This window comes from Equus asinus, chromosome 1 (assembly GCF_041296235.1).
Source record: "Equus asinus isolate D_3611 breed Donkey chromosome 1, EquAss-T2T_v2, whole genome shotgun sequence".
Taxonomy (NCBI): domain Eukaryota; kingdom Metazoa; phylum Chordata; class Mammalia; order Perissodactyla; family Equidae; genus Equus; species Equus asinus.
The window spans coordinates 100,448,255-100,463,157 of NC_091790.1; the positions used below are offsets into that span (position 1 = coordinate 100,448,255).

Sequence of the window (14,903 nt, forward strand, 5' to 3'; positions counted from 1 at the left end):
TCTGGAGGCCAAGAAGTCCCACAATCTGCTGTCTGCAAGCTGGACAGCTGTGGCCAGTGGTAGAATTCCATCCAAGTACAAAGGCCTGAGAACAGGTCCACGGGTGTCAGTCTTGGAGTCCAAAGGCTCAAGAACCAGGAGCTGCAATGTCCGAGAGCAGGAGAAGACCAACATCTCAGCTCAACAAGAGAGAGAGAATTCGCCTTTCCTTTACCTTTTTGTGCCTCTTGGGCTCCCAACAGATTGGACGATGCCCACCCACATTCCTGAGGGTGGATCTCTTCACTCTGAATCAGATGCCAGTCTCTCCAGAGACATCCTCACAGATGCACCAAGAAATAACGTGTTACCAGCCAGCTGGGTACTCCCTAGCCCAGTCAAGCTGACACACAAAATTAACCATCACAGCCCCCACTGCATTCCTGATGCTGGTCATTTGTGTCTTCTCTCTTTATTTTGGTCAATCTTGCTAGGGGTTTATGAATTTTATTGATTTTCCAGATAACCATTTTTTGTTTCATTGATTTCCTCTATTGTCTTCCTGTTTTCAACTTCATTGATTTCTACTCTTGACTTTATTATTTCCTTCTTTCTGCTTGTTTTGATTTATTTTGCTCTTTCCCTAGTTTCGTGAGGTAGGAACCAAGATGGCTGATCGAGACGTCTCCTCTTCCGATGTGCTGTGAATGTGCCCTCTCCTGTTGTAACTGCAGACCCATACTTGGATGTTCTGTATGTGTTTTCATTCAGTTCTGTGTTTTTAAAAAATTAGCTGGGGTACTTCCTCTTTGAATCAGGAATTATTTAGAAGCGTATTGTTTACTTCCCAGTGTTTTGAGATTTTCCTGTTGTCTTTCTGTTAATGATTTGTAGTTTGAGTCCATTGTGGTCTGAGTACGTATTCTGATTTCAGTTATTTTAAATGTGTTGATGTTTGCTTTACAATGTGTCTTGGGGAATATTCCCCACTTTAAAGAGATGTATTCTGCTGTTGTTGGGTGAAGAGTGCTATGTTGATCGGATGCTGGTGGTGGTGGGGTGGTCAAGCTGTTATGCGCCCGTGCTGGTTTTCTGTCCAGCAGTCCTGTCGGGTGTTGAGAGGTGTTGGTGAAGTCTTCAGCCGTGACTGTGGACTTGTCTATTCCTCCTTCCAGCACTGTCAGTTTTTGCTTCCTGTGCTTTGAGGCTCTGGTGCTTGGTGCTTACAGTTAGGATTGTTAGGTCCTCCTGGAGGACTGATCCACTATATAATGTGTCATTACATAATGTCCCTCTTTGCCTCCAGCCATTTTCTTTGCTCTGATGTGAACTTCCTCAGATATCAACATAGCCGGCCTGCTTTTTCATGTTTGTGTTGTGTTGTGTTTGGTTAACATTTGCATGGTGTATCTTTTTCTGTTATTTTACTTCCAGGATACCTATGTCAATGAATTTGAAGTGAGTTTCTTATAAATAGCATATAGTTCAGTCTTGCTTTTTTATCCACTCTGCTAATCTTTGCCTTTTAATTTGTGTATTTACATTTTAATGTATTTAATGCAATCTTTGTGTTTAGCTATTTACATTTACGAATGTTAAGGTCCCAGTCTGCCATATTGTTGTCTTCTGGCTCACCTCTGTTTCTTGTTCCTGTGGATTATTTGAACACTTTAAGGGACTCCATCTTGATTTATTTATTCCTTCCTGATGCTCCAAGATGCCTTTCTTTTAGAAGAAGTTCCTGTAGCCAATCTTAAGGGTAAGTCTGCTAGTGTTAAAGCACTTCAGTTTTCCTTCCTCTAAGACTGCATTTCTCCTTCATTCTTGAATGATACTTTCATTTCTCTCAACACTTAAAAAATGTTGTGCTGCTTCCTTCTGACCTCTGTGGTTTCAGATGAGAAGTCCACCGTCATTCTAATCGATATCCCTATAGGTATTGTGTCATTTCCCCCAGGCAGCTGTCAAGATTTTGTCTTTGTCCTTGGTGTTCAGAAGTTAAAGTGTGATGTGTCCTGACATGGATTTCTTTGGGTTTACCCTATTTGAGGTTTTCTCAGCTACCTGAATCTGTAAGTTTCTATCTGTTGCCTAATTTGGGAAGCTCCAGCCGTCATTTTTTTGAATACTTTTTTCAACCCTGTTCTCCTTCCCTCTTTCTGGCACTCCAGTGATGTGAACGATGCATCTTCTGCTATTGCCCCACAGGTTCTTGAGCCTCTGTTCAATTCTTTTTCAGTGTGTTTTCTTTTTATAATTCAGTTGAGTAATTTCTATTGACCCATCCTCAATCTCACTGATACATCCTCTGTCATTTCTATCTACGAATAAGCCCACTCAGCAAGTTTTTCATTTCAGCGATCGTTCTATATTGTTCTATGATTTCCATTTGGTTCCTTTTTGTGTTTATTTCTTTGCTGAGATTTTCCATTTGCCTCAGATAACTTGTTATTACTTGTTGAACCACTTTTATTATGGCTGTTTTAAAATCCTTGTCAGATAATTCAGCATCTTCCTCACCTCAGTGCTGGCATCAGTCAATTACTTTTTCTTATTCTAGTTGTGATTTTCCTCGTTCTTGGGTTCCTTCCTGACTTTCCTGGTGTGACAGGTAATTTTTTTATTGTATCTTCAACAGTTAGGCTATCACGTTCAGATTTTTTATTGTAGCAGGTTGTCACGTGAACTCTCAGTGTGCAGGTCCAGGGTTACTTTCATGGCCTGTGATTCCAGTAACAATGTAATGTTCAGAGGCTCTGTGGCAGTGTTGGTCTTGGGCTGCTGGTCCCTGCTGGTGCTCTGGAAGAGATGGGAGGCGCTTCCCAGGGGAAAACTATCCTGTGCCTACGAGTAGGGAGAGTGCTTCCTGGACTGAAAGCCTGTTGTGGTGGGATCCCCCTTGCCATTGCCCCCATCCCCATCCCCTGGAGCCTCAGGGTTGAGGGGCCTTAGGCCTTGTAGGGAGGGAGTGTGCATCCTTTGGCCCCTTGTTGGGAGGGCTGGCAGGGCAGTGGGAGTTATGAAGGACTGAACTGAAACAGACCATGGTGGGAGGCAACTTAGGAATGCCTGAGAGGTGAGGCTGAAGACCCGTGCAGAGGAAAGGAAGGAAGAAGAGGAGGAGTGCCCCTCTAGCCCGGGGTATAGATGGACAGATTTCCAGCCACTGAGAAGGATGCGAATGCAGGGCTTAGGTTGGGGCGTGGGGGGCCTGGTGCCCAGTGCAGTGGAGAGATGCCCAGCAGGCAGCCCCTGGCTCCGTGGGCTCCGGGATAGAGCCAGCCGAAGACCGAGGACGGAGGAGACTCCCCCACGACAATGGCCGCCCTTATTCCCTTCCCCACCCCCGCTCCCGGCTAGCTCTGGGGTAGTGACAATGTTCATCTGTCTCCCGGAGCCTGGCACAGGGCGGGTGCTCGGCGAATCTGAGCGCAGGAGAGCCTATGTGGAAGCAAGGGCGCATCTCAGGAAGTCTTGGGAGGGCTTGCATCCTGGGGGGTGTGGCAGGGGCGGCTGCCAAGAATGGAGGAAGGCCTGTTTTTCACCGTCCTTCCAGTACCCGAGAGCTGAGGGTGGGGCAGCCCCGAGCTGCGGGGAGCCCCAGGGACCCGCCTGCCCAGAGTTTCGCTGGGGCTGCCTACCCAATGCGCTCCCGCCAGCCGGCTCCGGTTGTCATGGAGCCGGGAGGCGGTTGCCACAGAGACCGACGTGCGAGGACCAGCCAATCAGTGCGGAGCTGCGGCGCCAGCTCACCTCTCGGATGGAGGCGCCAGGCTGGGCGTGGACCCTGCGCCGGGGCAGCTGGGGTCCGGGCGGCCGGGCAGAAGGACTGCACCGCCGCCTCCCCCAAAGCGCCCCTGCCCTCTAGAACCTTCAACCACTCAACAGCCCCCGCACCCCGAGTTGTGCCGACTCTCCGCCTTTCTCCGACCCAGCTAAGGCGTGATGCCGCCCTGGGTCGGCCCAGCCTCCGACTGGCCCCGAACCCCTTTCCAGTTAAAGAGGGGATGCTGCGGGAAAGGCGGGGCCGCGCGCCGCGGGAGGAGGGCGCAGCCGGGTCGGGGGGAGGCCCCCGCCCCCCGCGCTCCGCAGTGCCTGGCGCGCCCGCGCACGCTCACTCGGGGCGCCCTGCGGGCGGGGCGGCGCTGACGTCACCCACTGACCCCCCCCACCCCCTGGCCGAGGGGCGGTGGCCGCGCAGGCTCCGCGGGACGGACTCACAGACGGACCCGGGACGGAGGGACGGGCGCACGGCCAGGCCATGCCCGGGGAGGCTGCTCGCGCCGAGCTGCTGCTGCCTGAGGCGGGCGGCCCGGGTCCCCGCACAGGTGAGGCTGCAGCGCTCTCCCGCCTGCGTGCGTCCCCGCCGCCCTGCTCCTTCTGCCTGCCTGTCCCCTCTCCGTGCCTGTTCTCTCCGTCCCCTCCCGGGTCCTTTCGGCGCCCTGAACCCCCTTCACCTGAACCCCGACCGCCCCTCCCCGGTCCCCACTCAGCGCTGCGGGGAAGGGCAGGGTGGAGCGGGGATGTCGTCCCGGAGCCGGGAGGCCTGCGAGCGCCCCAGGCTCCGTGCGCTCCGTGCGCTCCGGCCGCGGCCCGCCCGCTGGGCCGCCGCGCCCCATTGTCCGCGCAGAGCTTTGGGCCGGGCGGGCCTGGGGGGCTCTGGACGGGAGGCGGCGGGTTCTCAACTGCACCTCAGCCTCTGAGGACACACGGAGCGCAGGGCGCCGGCCCCCCAGCTGTCTGAGGGCTGCCTCAGCATGGGCGACTGGCCCAGCCCGGGAGGAGCAGGCCCAGCCCTGGAGGCTGAGGAAGCCACAGGGGCAGCCTGTGGATCTGGGAGGCCCGAGGCCCTGGGGGAGCATGGCCTGGGAACAGTGGCCCCCGAGGGCAGACCCGCGTCCTTGGAGAGGCCAGGTCAGCAAGTGTCAGTGGAGGCTGAGGGGTCTGGAAGACCAGGCAGGATGGCCTGACCAGCCAGGTCAGCCATGTGTGGCTTCAGGAGGGCCAAGGGCACCTTGCTATGGGTGAGAAGTCACCTGCAGATGGAACCAGTACTGGGGCCAGGGGGCTGGCCTGCCTCTGGGGTCCAGTAAAGAGGGTGGGGGCTGGGACTCCCCAGACTGGGGCTGGCTCTGCTGGGACTGCTTGGTGACCTTGAATGAGTCATACAAACCTTTGACCTTTGGCTTCCCTTCCACTGCCCCCTTGGCCCATGTCCACCCTCCCTCTGCCCCGGGGCTCTGGAATCCAATGCCAGTGGGCAGGGGTGCCACTCCAGGCTCAGTGCCAAGAGCCCAGTCTCCAGCACCCAGCCCTGCCTGCCACACCCACTTCCAGGAGCTGAGTGTCCATCACACCCCAGTGGAACCAAAGGACCCCCTTCTCAGGACCTCCTGGCCACCCCGGCACCCTAGCGGTGTGGCCCAAGGGCCTGGGGCTCTGCTGCTGCTGCTGCCTGGGGAGAGGCCACCCCTTCGCAAGCTTCACCTCTAATCCTGGCAGATACTCTACTTTGCAGACAGAAAGCTGAGGCACAGGAGGTGTTGCACTTGTGAGTGGTCATGGGTGAGCATGGTAGAGCAGGAATCCCCCAGAGAATGCCCCTGGAGCCTGAGCAGCCCCTGTGCACAGCTGTGGGACCCACTCACATGTTCCTGACAGAAGGAACAAGCCCTGCCAGCACCACGGGGCGGCTGCCACCGTGGAGAGACTCGGCCAGGTCCTCCTGCAGCCTCTAGAGCCCACGGGCCCACCACAGCTGAATACAGGGCAGGGCAGGGCCCCCTCTGAGTTCCATGGGATGGCCATCGTCACTACCAGCACCGCCCCATGGCCTAATGCTCCAGCTCAGCCTCAGTGGGACGCCCTGCCTGAGGACCTGCTTCCCATCCTCCCTGTGCCAGCTCTGGGAGTAGGAGTGGGGCAGAGCCCGGTAAGACCCTGACAATTGGCCTCAGGTGGAGGCAGCAAGAGCAGAGGGATGAGGCAGAGAGGCGAGACTCCCACTTCACAGCAGGCATGAGACCTGGAATGTTCCAGAGCTGAGCAATGCAGGCTCCTGCCCCCGCCCCCTGAGGCCCTTCTGACCTGGGAGGTCATGAGAGGGCCTGCCCTGCCAAGCTCAGCAGAGGCTGCGGCACAGATTAATTGCAGGGAGGCAGCAAGCCAGTGTCCGAGGAGACAGATGCTAGTTTCATCTTTATGGAGCATCTCGGAGAAAAGCCAGTGCGCCCCTTTGTGCCCACAGCCACACCCCACGCATTGTGACCCCACGCTGCTCATGGTGGTCAGAGAGCTTGGAAATTTTACCCAGACACAACAATCCCCTCTCCCTCTCCTGCTCTCCCTTTTCAGCCAACACCCCCGGGGCCCCAGCCCTGTGCTCAGCTCTGGGCTGAGGGAGGGACGGCTGTGGCCTGGGGGCCGCTTCTCAGTGAGGATGCTGCCCTCCTCACACCCTCCTCTCTCCACAGATCTGTCCTGCGATGCAGCTGCGGCCACCACCCCGAGAGGGGACCAGCTGGAGCACTGTGCCCTGACCCCCGGGCCCAGTGCCCTGGCCCTCACGTTCCTGCCCAACAAGCCAGGAGCCAGGCCCCCACCAGAGGGAGCCAGCTGGGATGCAGGACCGGGCACCCCCTCAGCCTGGGCAGTCCCCACGGAAGGCGGCCCCAGCCCAGGGCCCCCCGAGGTTCGACCTGCCGAGGGTCCTCTCCTAGCCACCCTGGAGCCCCGGATTGTGATGGGCGAGGAGACGCACCGCGCACCCCCACTGTCCAGGGCAGCCCTGCCAGAACTCAGGGACTGGGAGGGTGGGCACGCCAGCCTGAACCCACCCCCCGAGTTGTGTTCTCAGGGTGACCCTCCTGTGCCTTTCCCTGCTCTGGACCCTGACTCCTACTTCACACCTCCCTCCACCCCCACCGAGACAGCCTCTGCCCTGCTCCCCAGCGCTGGGCCCTGCAGGGACGCCCGGGATGCCCAGGCTGAGCCAGGGGGCTCACCACCTGCCTCGCCACCTGCCTCACCACCGGCCTCGCCCTCAGGCTCCTACATCACAGCGGATGGGGACAGCTGGGCCTCGTCCCCATCCTGCTCCCTGAGCCTGCTGTCCCCGGCTGAGGGGCTGGACGTCCCCTCGGGCTGGGGCTTCTCCCCGCTGGGGTCCATGGCGGACGAGCAGGAGCTGCCCCCTGCTGGGCCCCCGGGCTCCCTGTCCTCAGAGTCCAGCCTCTCGGCAGACAGCAGCTCTTCCTGGGGCCAGGAGGGCCACTTCTTCGAGCTGGACTTCCTGGCCAACGACCCAATGATCCCCGCCGCCCTCCTGCCCTTCCGGGGCAGCCTGATCTTCGAGGTGGAGGCAGTAGAGGTGACACCGCTGCCCCCCGAGGGAGAGGAGGAGGAACAAGAGGAAGAACAGGAGGGGGAACAGGAGGAGGAGGCCCCTGCCCCTGGAGGGGACCTGGCCGGGGAGGGCGAGGACGACAGCACTTTTGCCTCCTCCCTGCAGTCGCTGTCTGACCTCTCCATTACTGAGGGCATGGATGAGGCCTTTGCCTTCCGAGACGACACCTCGGCAGCCTCCTCTGACCCCGACTCGGCTTCCTACACAGGGGCAGATGACGAGAGGCTGTACAGCGGAGAGCCCCACGCCCAGCCCACCGCTCTGCTCCAGAACAGCCCTGGCGAGGCCCTGTCCTGGGGCCCGGAGTGCGCTCCTGGGGTCTTGGAGGGAGAGGCCAGCCATGCCACTGAGAGCCAGGAAACTGCTGCTGAAATAGCTGGGGCGGAGCCCGCTTTAGGCCAGGCATCCACTGCGGCTGTGGCCCCGCACGCCCCACAGGAAGGCCCTGGCCTCACCGGGCTGACCCCTCAGGCCCTGGGGAAAGAGGCAGATTCCACTGCAGGACCAGGGCCTGTCGCCACAGCCACACCTCAGCCCCTGCAGGAGGGAGACGATGCCACCTTAGGCCTGGAGCCTCGGACTGCACAGGGCGTGGCGGGTTTCCTGCCAAGCCCAGACTCTCCGCAGGATTTGAAGGAGGAAGCGGGCCAGGGGCCTGCTGCTGCAGCCAGCCCTGAGCCACAGCCTGGAGAAGTGGACCTGGCCACACCCCTGCCCCTGCAGGATGCAGGCCTCCCCTCAGGCCAGGGGCCTGCTGCTGCGGCCAGCTATCAGGCCCTGCAGACAGATGCAAGCTGCCTCCCAGGGACTGAGCCCATGGCAACCTCGGCCCGGCGGGAAGGAGACAAGGCCTTGAGACTGAGGCCAGCACCTGACGATAGGGACGCAGGCCACACTGGAAGCCCAGAGCCTCCAGCCTTGGACCAGGCCCAACAGGGCAGCCCAGAGCAAGCTGCAGATGCTGAAATACCCTGGGCCTCACAGGAAGATGCGGGCTGCCTCAGTCCTGCCACAGAGGCCCCAGACCCTGCTGAGCCTGACACAGAAGCCCCAGACATCTCCAAATCTGCCTCAGAGGGCCTGGACACCCCCAAGCATGACAAGGAGGTCCTGGGCACCCCCAAGCCTGCCTCAGAAGGCCTGGACAGCCCGGAGCATGACAAGGAGGTCCTGGACACCCCCGGGCCTGCCTCAGAGGCCCTGGACACCCCCGAGCATGACAAGGAGGTCCTGGGTACCCCCAAGCCTGCCTCAGAAGGCCTGGACACCCCCGAGCATGACAAGGAGGTCCTGGGTACCCCCGAGCCTGTCTCAGAGCACCTGGACACCACTGAACATGACAAGGAGGTCCTGGACACCCCTGAGCCTGCCTCAGAGGGCCTGGACAGCCCCAAGCATGACAAGGAGGTCCTGGACACCCCCAGGCCTGCCTCAGAAGGCCTGGACACCCCCAAGCATGACAAGGAGGTCCTGGACACCCCAGGGCCTGCCTCAGAGGGTCTGGACAGCCCCGAACATGACAAGGAGGTCCGGGACACCCCTGAGCCTGCCTCAGAGGGCCTGGACACCCCTGAACATGACAGGGAAGTCCTGGGCACCCATGAGCATGATAAGGAGGCCCTGGGTACCCCCAAGCCTGCCTCAGAGGGTCTGGACACCCCTGAACATGACAAGGAGGTCCTGGACACCCCCGAGCCTGCCTCAGAGGGCCTGGACACCCCTGAACATGACAAGGAGGTCCTGGGCACCCATGAGCATGATAAGGAGGCCCTGGGTACTCCCAAGCCTGCCTCAGAGGGTCTGGACACCCCCGAACATGACAAGGAGGTCCTGGACACCCCCGAGCCTGCCTCAGAGGGCCTGGACACCCCCAAGCATGACAAGGAGGTCCTGGGCACCCCCAAGCCTGCCTCAGAGGCCTTGGACACCCCCGAACATGACAGGGAAGTCCTGGGCACCCCTGAGCACAATAAGGAGGCCCTGGGTACCCCCAAGCCTGCCTCAGAGGGCCTGGACAGCCCTGAGTGTGACAAGGAGGTCCTGGACACCCCCAAGCCTGCCTCAGAGGGCCTGGACACCCCCAAGCATGACAAGGAGGTCCTGGACACCCCCGAGCCTGCCTCAGAGGGCCTGGACACCCCCAAGCATGACAAGGAGGTCCTGGACACCCCCGAGCCTGCCTCAGAGGGCCTGGACACCCCCGAACATGACAAGGAAGTCCTGGGCACCCCTGAGCATGATGAGGAAGCCCTGGGTACCCCCAAGCCTGCCTCAGAGGGCCTGGACACCCCCAAGCATGACAAGGAGGTCCTGGACACCCCCGAGCCTGCCTCAGAGGGCCTGGACACCCCCAAGCATGACAAGGAGGTCCTGGGCACCCCCAAGCCTGCCTCAGAGGCCTTGGACACCCCCGAACATGACAGGGAAGTCCTGGGCACCCCTGAGCACAATAAGGAGGCCCTGGGTACCCCCAAGCCTGCCTCAGAGGGCCTGGACAGCCCTGAGTGTGACAAGGAGGTCCTGGACACCCCCAAGCCTGCCTCAGAGGGCCTGGACACCCCCAAGCATGACAAGGAGGTCCTGGACACCCCCGAGCCTGCCTCAGAGGGCCTGGACACCCCCAAGCATGACAAGGAGGTCCTGGACACCCCCGAGCCTGCCTCAGAGGGCCTGGACACCCCCGAACATGACAAGGAAGTCCTGGGCACCCCTGAGCATGATGAGGAAGCCCTGGGTACCCCCAAGCCTGCCTCAGAGGGCCTGGACACCCCCAAACATGACAAGGAGGTCCTGGACACCCCCGAGCCTGCCTCAGAGGGCCTGGACACCCCCAAGCATGACAAGGAGGTCCTGGACACCCCCGAGCCTGCCTCAGAGGGCCTGGACACCCCCGAACATGACAAGGAAGTCCTGGGCATCCCTGAGCATGATGAGGAAGCCCTGGGTACCCCCAAGCCTGCCTCAGAGCGTCTGGACACCCCTGAGCATGACACAGAGAGTCTGGATACCCCTGAGCATGACACAGAGGGCCTGGACATCCCTGAGCCTGACATAGAGGCCCTTGGAACCCCTGAGCCTGCCTCAAAGGGCCTGGACATCCCAGAGCGTGACACGGAGGCCCTGAGCACCCCCAAGTCTGCCACAGAGAGCTCGGACACACCCATGCCTGAGACCGAGGCCCTGGACACCTCTGAACCTGCCACGGAGGCCCTGGACACCCCTGAGCCTGACACAGAGGCCCTGGACACCCCCAAATCTGCTATGGAGGCCCTGGACACCCCCCAGCCTGACACAGAGGCCCTGGACACCCCTGAGCCTGCCATGGAGATCCTGGACACCCCCAAATCTGCTATAGAGGCCCTGGACACCCCTGAGCCTGACACGGAGACCCTGGACACCCCCAAATCTGCCATGGAGGCCCTGGACACGCCCAAGCCTGCCACAGAGGCCCTGGACACCCCCAAATCTGCTACAGAGGGCCTGGACACCCCTAAGCATGACAAGGAGGGCCTGGCCACGCCCAGGTCTGCCATGGAGAGTTGGGATACCCCTGAGCCTGACTCGGAGGCTCTGGACACCCCCAAGCCTGACATGGAGGCCCTGGGAACCCCCAAGTCTGCCACGGAGGGCCTGGACAACCCCGAGCCTGACATGGAGGCCCTGGGCATCCCCAAGTCTGCCATGAAGGGCCCGGACACCCCCGAGCCTGACATGGAGGCCCTGGACACCTCTGAGCCTGCCACGGAGGCCCTGGACACCCCTGACCATGACATGGAGGCTCTGGGCACCCCCAAGTCTGCCATGGAGGGCCCGGACACCCCCGAGTCTGATGTGGACATCCTGGGCACCCCCGAGCCTGAAATGGAGGCCCTGGACACCCCCAAGCCTGACGTGGACATCCTGGACACCCCTGAGCCTGACATGGAGGTCCTGGACTCCCCTGAGCCTGACATGGAGGCCCTGGCAACGCCCCTGCCTGAGACGGAGGCCCTGGACACCCCTGAGCCTGACACAGAGGGACCGGACACCCCCAAACCTGACACGGAGGGCCTGCACACTCCCAAGCCTATCACAGAAGCCAGGGACACCCCTGAACCTGACACAGAGGGCTTGGAGACCCCCGAGCCTGCCATGGACACCCCTGCCATGGAAGCCAGGGACATCCCCGAGCCTGACACAGAGGCCGGGGACACCCCCAAACCTGCCACGGAGGCCCTGGAGACCCCTAAGCTTGACATGGAGGCTCTGGACACCCCTGAGCCCGACACAGAGGCCCTGGACATCCCTGAGCCTGCCACAAAGGCCCTGGACACCCCTGAGCCTGACACGGAGACCCTGGACACCCCCGAGCCTGCCACAAAGGCCCTGGACACCCCTGAGCCCGACACGGAGACCCTGGACACCCCTGAGCCTGACTCGAAGGCCCTGGACACCCCTGAACCTGCCACGAAGGCCCTGGACACCCCTGAGCCCGACACGGAGGCCCTGGACACCCCTGAGCCTGACATGGAGACCCTGGACACCCCCGAGCGTGCCACGAAGGCTCTGGACACCCCTGAGCCCGACACGGCGGCCCTGGACACCCCTGAGCCTGACATGGAGACCCTGGAAACCCCCGAGCATGCCACGAAGGCCCTGGACACCCCTGAGCCCGACACGGAGGCCCTGGACACCCCTGAGCCCGACATGGAGACCCTGGACACCCCCGAGCCTGCCACGAAGGCCCTGGACACCCCAGAGCCCGACACGGAGGCCCTGGACACGACTGAGCCTGCCACGGAGGCCCCAGACACCCCTGAGCCTCCCACGAAGGGCCTGGACACCCCTGAGCCTGACACGGAGACTCTGGACACCCCCGAGCCTGCCACGGAGGCCCTGGACACCCCTGAGCGTGCCTCCAGTGGAAAGGAAGTAGCTGAGGATGTGTTGGTGCCCGAGTGGAGAGCCTGTCCTGATGCCGGCGTGCACACTGGTGGTGGAGCTGAGCCCCACTTGCTGCCAAAGGAGGCCCAGGGGGCCAAGAACCAGTGGAGTGGAGGCCTTAAGCCAAGGCCGCAGGGTGCCGGGAAGGCTCCCAGGAGCAGCAGCCCAGAGGGGTGTCCTGCTGCCTGCCCCGAGGTCAGCCAGGCACAGCCCCCAAGCCCAGTGGAGGAGGGAAGGGCCACCCCGGAGCCCCGGCTTCCAGGGGCTGTGGCCTCAGAGGCCTGGCTGGGCTCCTGTGCAGAGCCTCCATTGAGGGCTGTGCCCAGGCTGGGTGAGGGCTACCCCAAAGAGCCTGCCCCCACATCCCCACCTCCCTCCTGGCAGCCAGAGCCTGTTCTGAGCCTGGGCAGTAGCCAGCGGGCCCAGGCAGCACCCAGAATCCCCGGCCCCTTCCCACCACAGTCCCTAGAAAGCCCCACGGGGGGCCTGCCCAGGGCGCCCCAGGACAGTATCCTGGGCTCTGAGCCCTCTGCTGCTGGTGTCCTCGTGGAGGCAGCCCCGCCTCCCATGGCGCTCCCTGGCCCCTGCCCTTGTCAGGGCCCCCGGGAAGACTCAATGGAGGGTGAGGAGCCCCCGGGCTCTCCAAGCCTCCCATCCCCCAAGGCAGGAGCCCAGCGGGCGGTGGCTGCCTTCTCAGGAACCACAAACCTCCAGGGGGCCGGACAGCGAGTCACCCTCCCGCCCCACGCCCCCCTTCTCAGCCCCAAGGCAGCCTCCAAGAGGGGCAGCCATGCCAAAGACCTGGCCTCACAGCTCTCACCCCCCTGCCAAGTGCCTCCTGGCTCTGGGCCCTGGAGCCCAGCCGGCCCTCGAGGGCTCCCAGCTACCGAGCATCAGGACGACCAGGACAGCCTGGAGGAAGGTGAGGGGGACCCCGGGCTGGAGCGCTGTCCTGAGCAGCAGGACCAGAGGCAGTGGGGTGGGCCAGAGGGGTTCCTGCTCCATGGTGCAGAGCTGTCCTCACACCTCTCCTGTCCCCAGACTCACCACGAGCACCGGGCTCAGGCCAGCACTCAGACAGCCACGGGGAGTCATCAGCCGAGCTGGAGGAGAACTTCTCAGGACCGCAGAGTGCGCAGTGCCCGGCCCAGGTGCCTGGCCCAGGGGGGAGGGTGCGCCCCTGGGAAGGCTCCACACCCACCCTCGGATGCTCAGACCCCACCCTTCCCCAGGCTGCAGCGGGCAGTGGCAGCGAGGAGACCGTCGCCAAAGCCAAGCAGAGTCGCAGTGAGAAGAAGGCCCGAAAGGTGGGCTGGGGGCCTGGCTGCACAAGGGGACCCCTCTCACCCCATGGCTAATGAATCCTACCAGTGGGGGTCCTTGGGGAATTCAGTAGTGAACACCTTGTGAAACAGCTGGGGCCTGCATGTCAGTTGAGGTGGCCCTCTCAGCCTGAGTCCAATGCCCTACTGTACACAAGGGGGGGCTGCCTGGGGTCCCAGAGACGACTGTAGGGGTCCCATGAGGAGTCCCATGGAGTGCTGCCCAAGGTCCAAAGAAGTCTGCTTACATCCAGAGATGGTCCCCAGGAGGTGGCAGAGCGCTCATCCCCTAGCAGTGTGCTGCTTGCCCCTGGGCCTGCTCCTTCCCCCCCACCCCCCACTGGGACCCCTGGGGCTGACACCCAGGTCTGAGCCCCTTGTGCCCCCAGGCAATGTCCAAGCTGGGCTTGCGGCAGATCCAGGGGGTCACCAGGATCACCATCCAGAAGTCCAAAAACATCCTTTTCGTCATCGCCAAGCCCGACGTCTTCAAGAGCCCGGCCTCGGACACCTACGTGGTCTTCGGAGAGGCCAAGGTTCGACTGGCCGCGGGCACGGGCAGGGGCTGGGGGTGTGGACTTGGCTGACAGCTGTGCCCTGTGCTACAGATTGAGGACCTGTCCCAGCAAGTGCACAGAGCCGCCGCCGAGAAGTTCAAGGTGCCCGCGGAGCCCTCTGCCCTGGTCCCTGAGTCTGCACCCGGGCCGCATGTGAGGCCATGCGAGGAGGAAGAAGGGGACGAGGAGGAGGAGGAGGTGAGGCCCAGGGATGCTGGGCCCTGCCTCAGGCATGCAGGCGGGGAGGCTCTGCTTGGGGGGACTTGGCCTAGGGGAGTTCTGCCTGTAGGGTCTGGGGGAGCACTGCCTGTGGGGGTCTAGGGGAGGTCCACAGGGTCGGGGGTGGCGGGGTGGGCCCTCAGAGACTCTGCCTGGGGTGTCGGGGGGGGGCAGCTCCAGCAGCTCCTGCTTGCCCCCCTCCAGGTGGACGAGGCGGGGCTGGAGCTGCGGGACATTGAGCTGGTGATGGCGCAGGCCAATGTGTCGAGGGCCAAGGCTGTGCGGGCCCTGAGGGACAACCAGAGCGATATCGTAAACGCCATCATGGTGAGTGACTAGGCCCCTTCGCAGACACCCTGGCTGGCTCTGCTGGGGCCTCTCCCACGTGACCCTCTCTTTCTACATTTCCTGCAGGAGCTGACAATGTAGCCGCTGACCAGTGACCCAACTCCATCCCTGCCCCTCAGCTCTGCTGCTCAATAAATGAGTGTTCCCTCA

General features: G+C 61.8%; 1 protein-coding gene across 1 annotated transcript; it reads left to right on the forward strand.

Moving 5' to 3' along the window:
• Positions 1-4,110: 4,110 nt before the first annotated feature.
• On the forward strand, positions 4,111-14,903 carry NACAD (NAC alpha domain containing). The gene is made up of 8 exons (XM_070502681.1): positions 4,111-4,307; positions 6,453-13,229; positions 13,349-13,458; positions 13,540-13,614; positions 14,019-14,165; positions 14,238-14,384; positions 14,610-14,732; positions 14,820-14,903. The coding sequence occupies exons 1-8, from the start codon at positions 4,241-4,243 to the stop codon at positions 14,832-14,834; spliced, it is 7,461 nt and encodes a 2,486-aa protein (XP_070358782.1). The 5' UTR covers positions 4,111-4,240; the 3' UTR covers positions 14,835-14,903.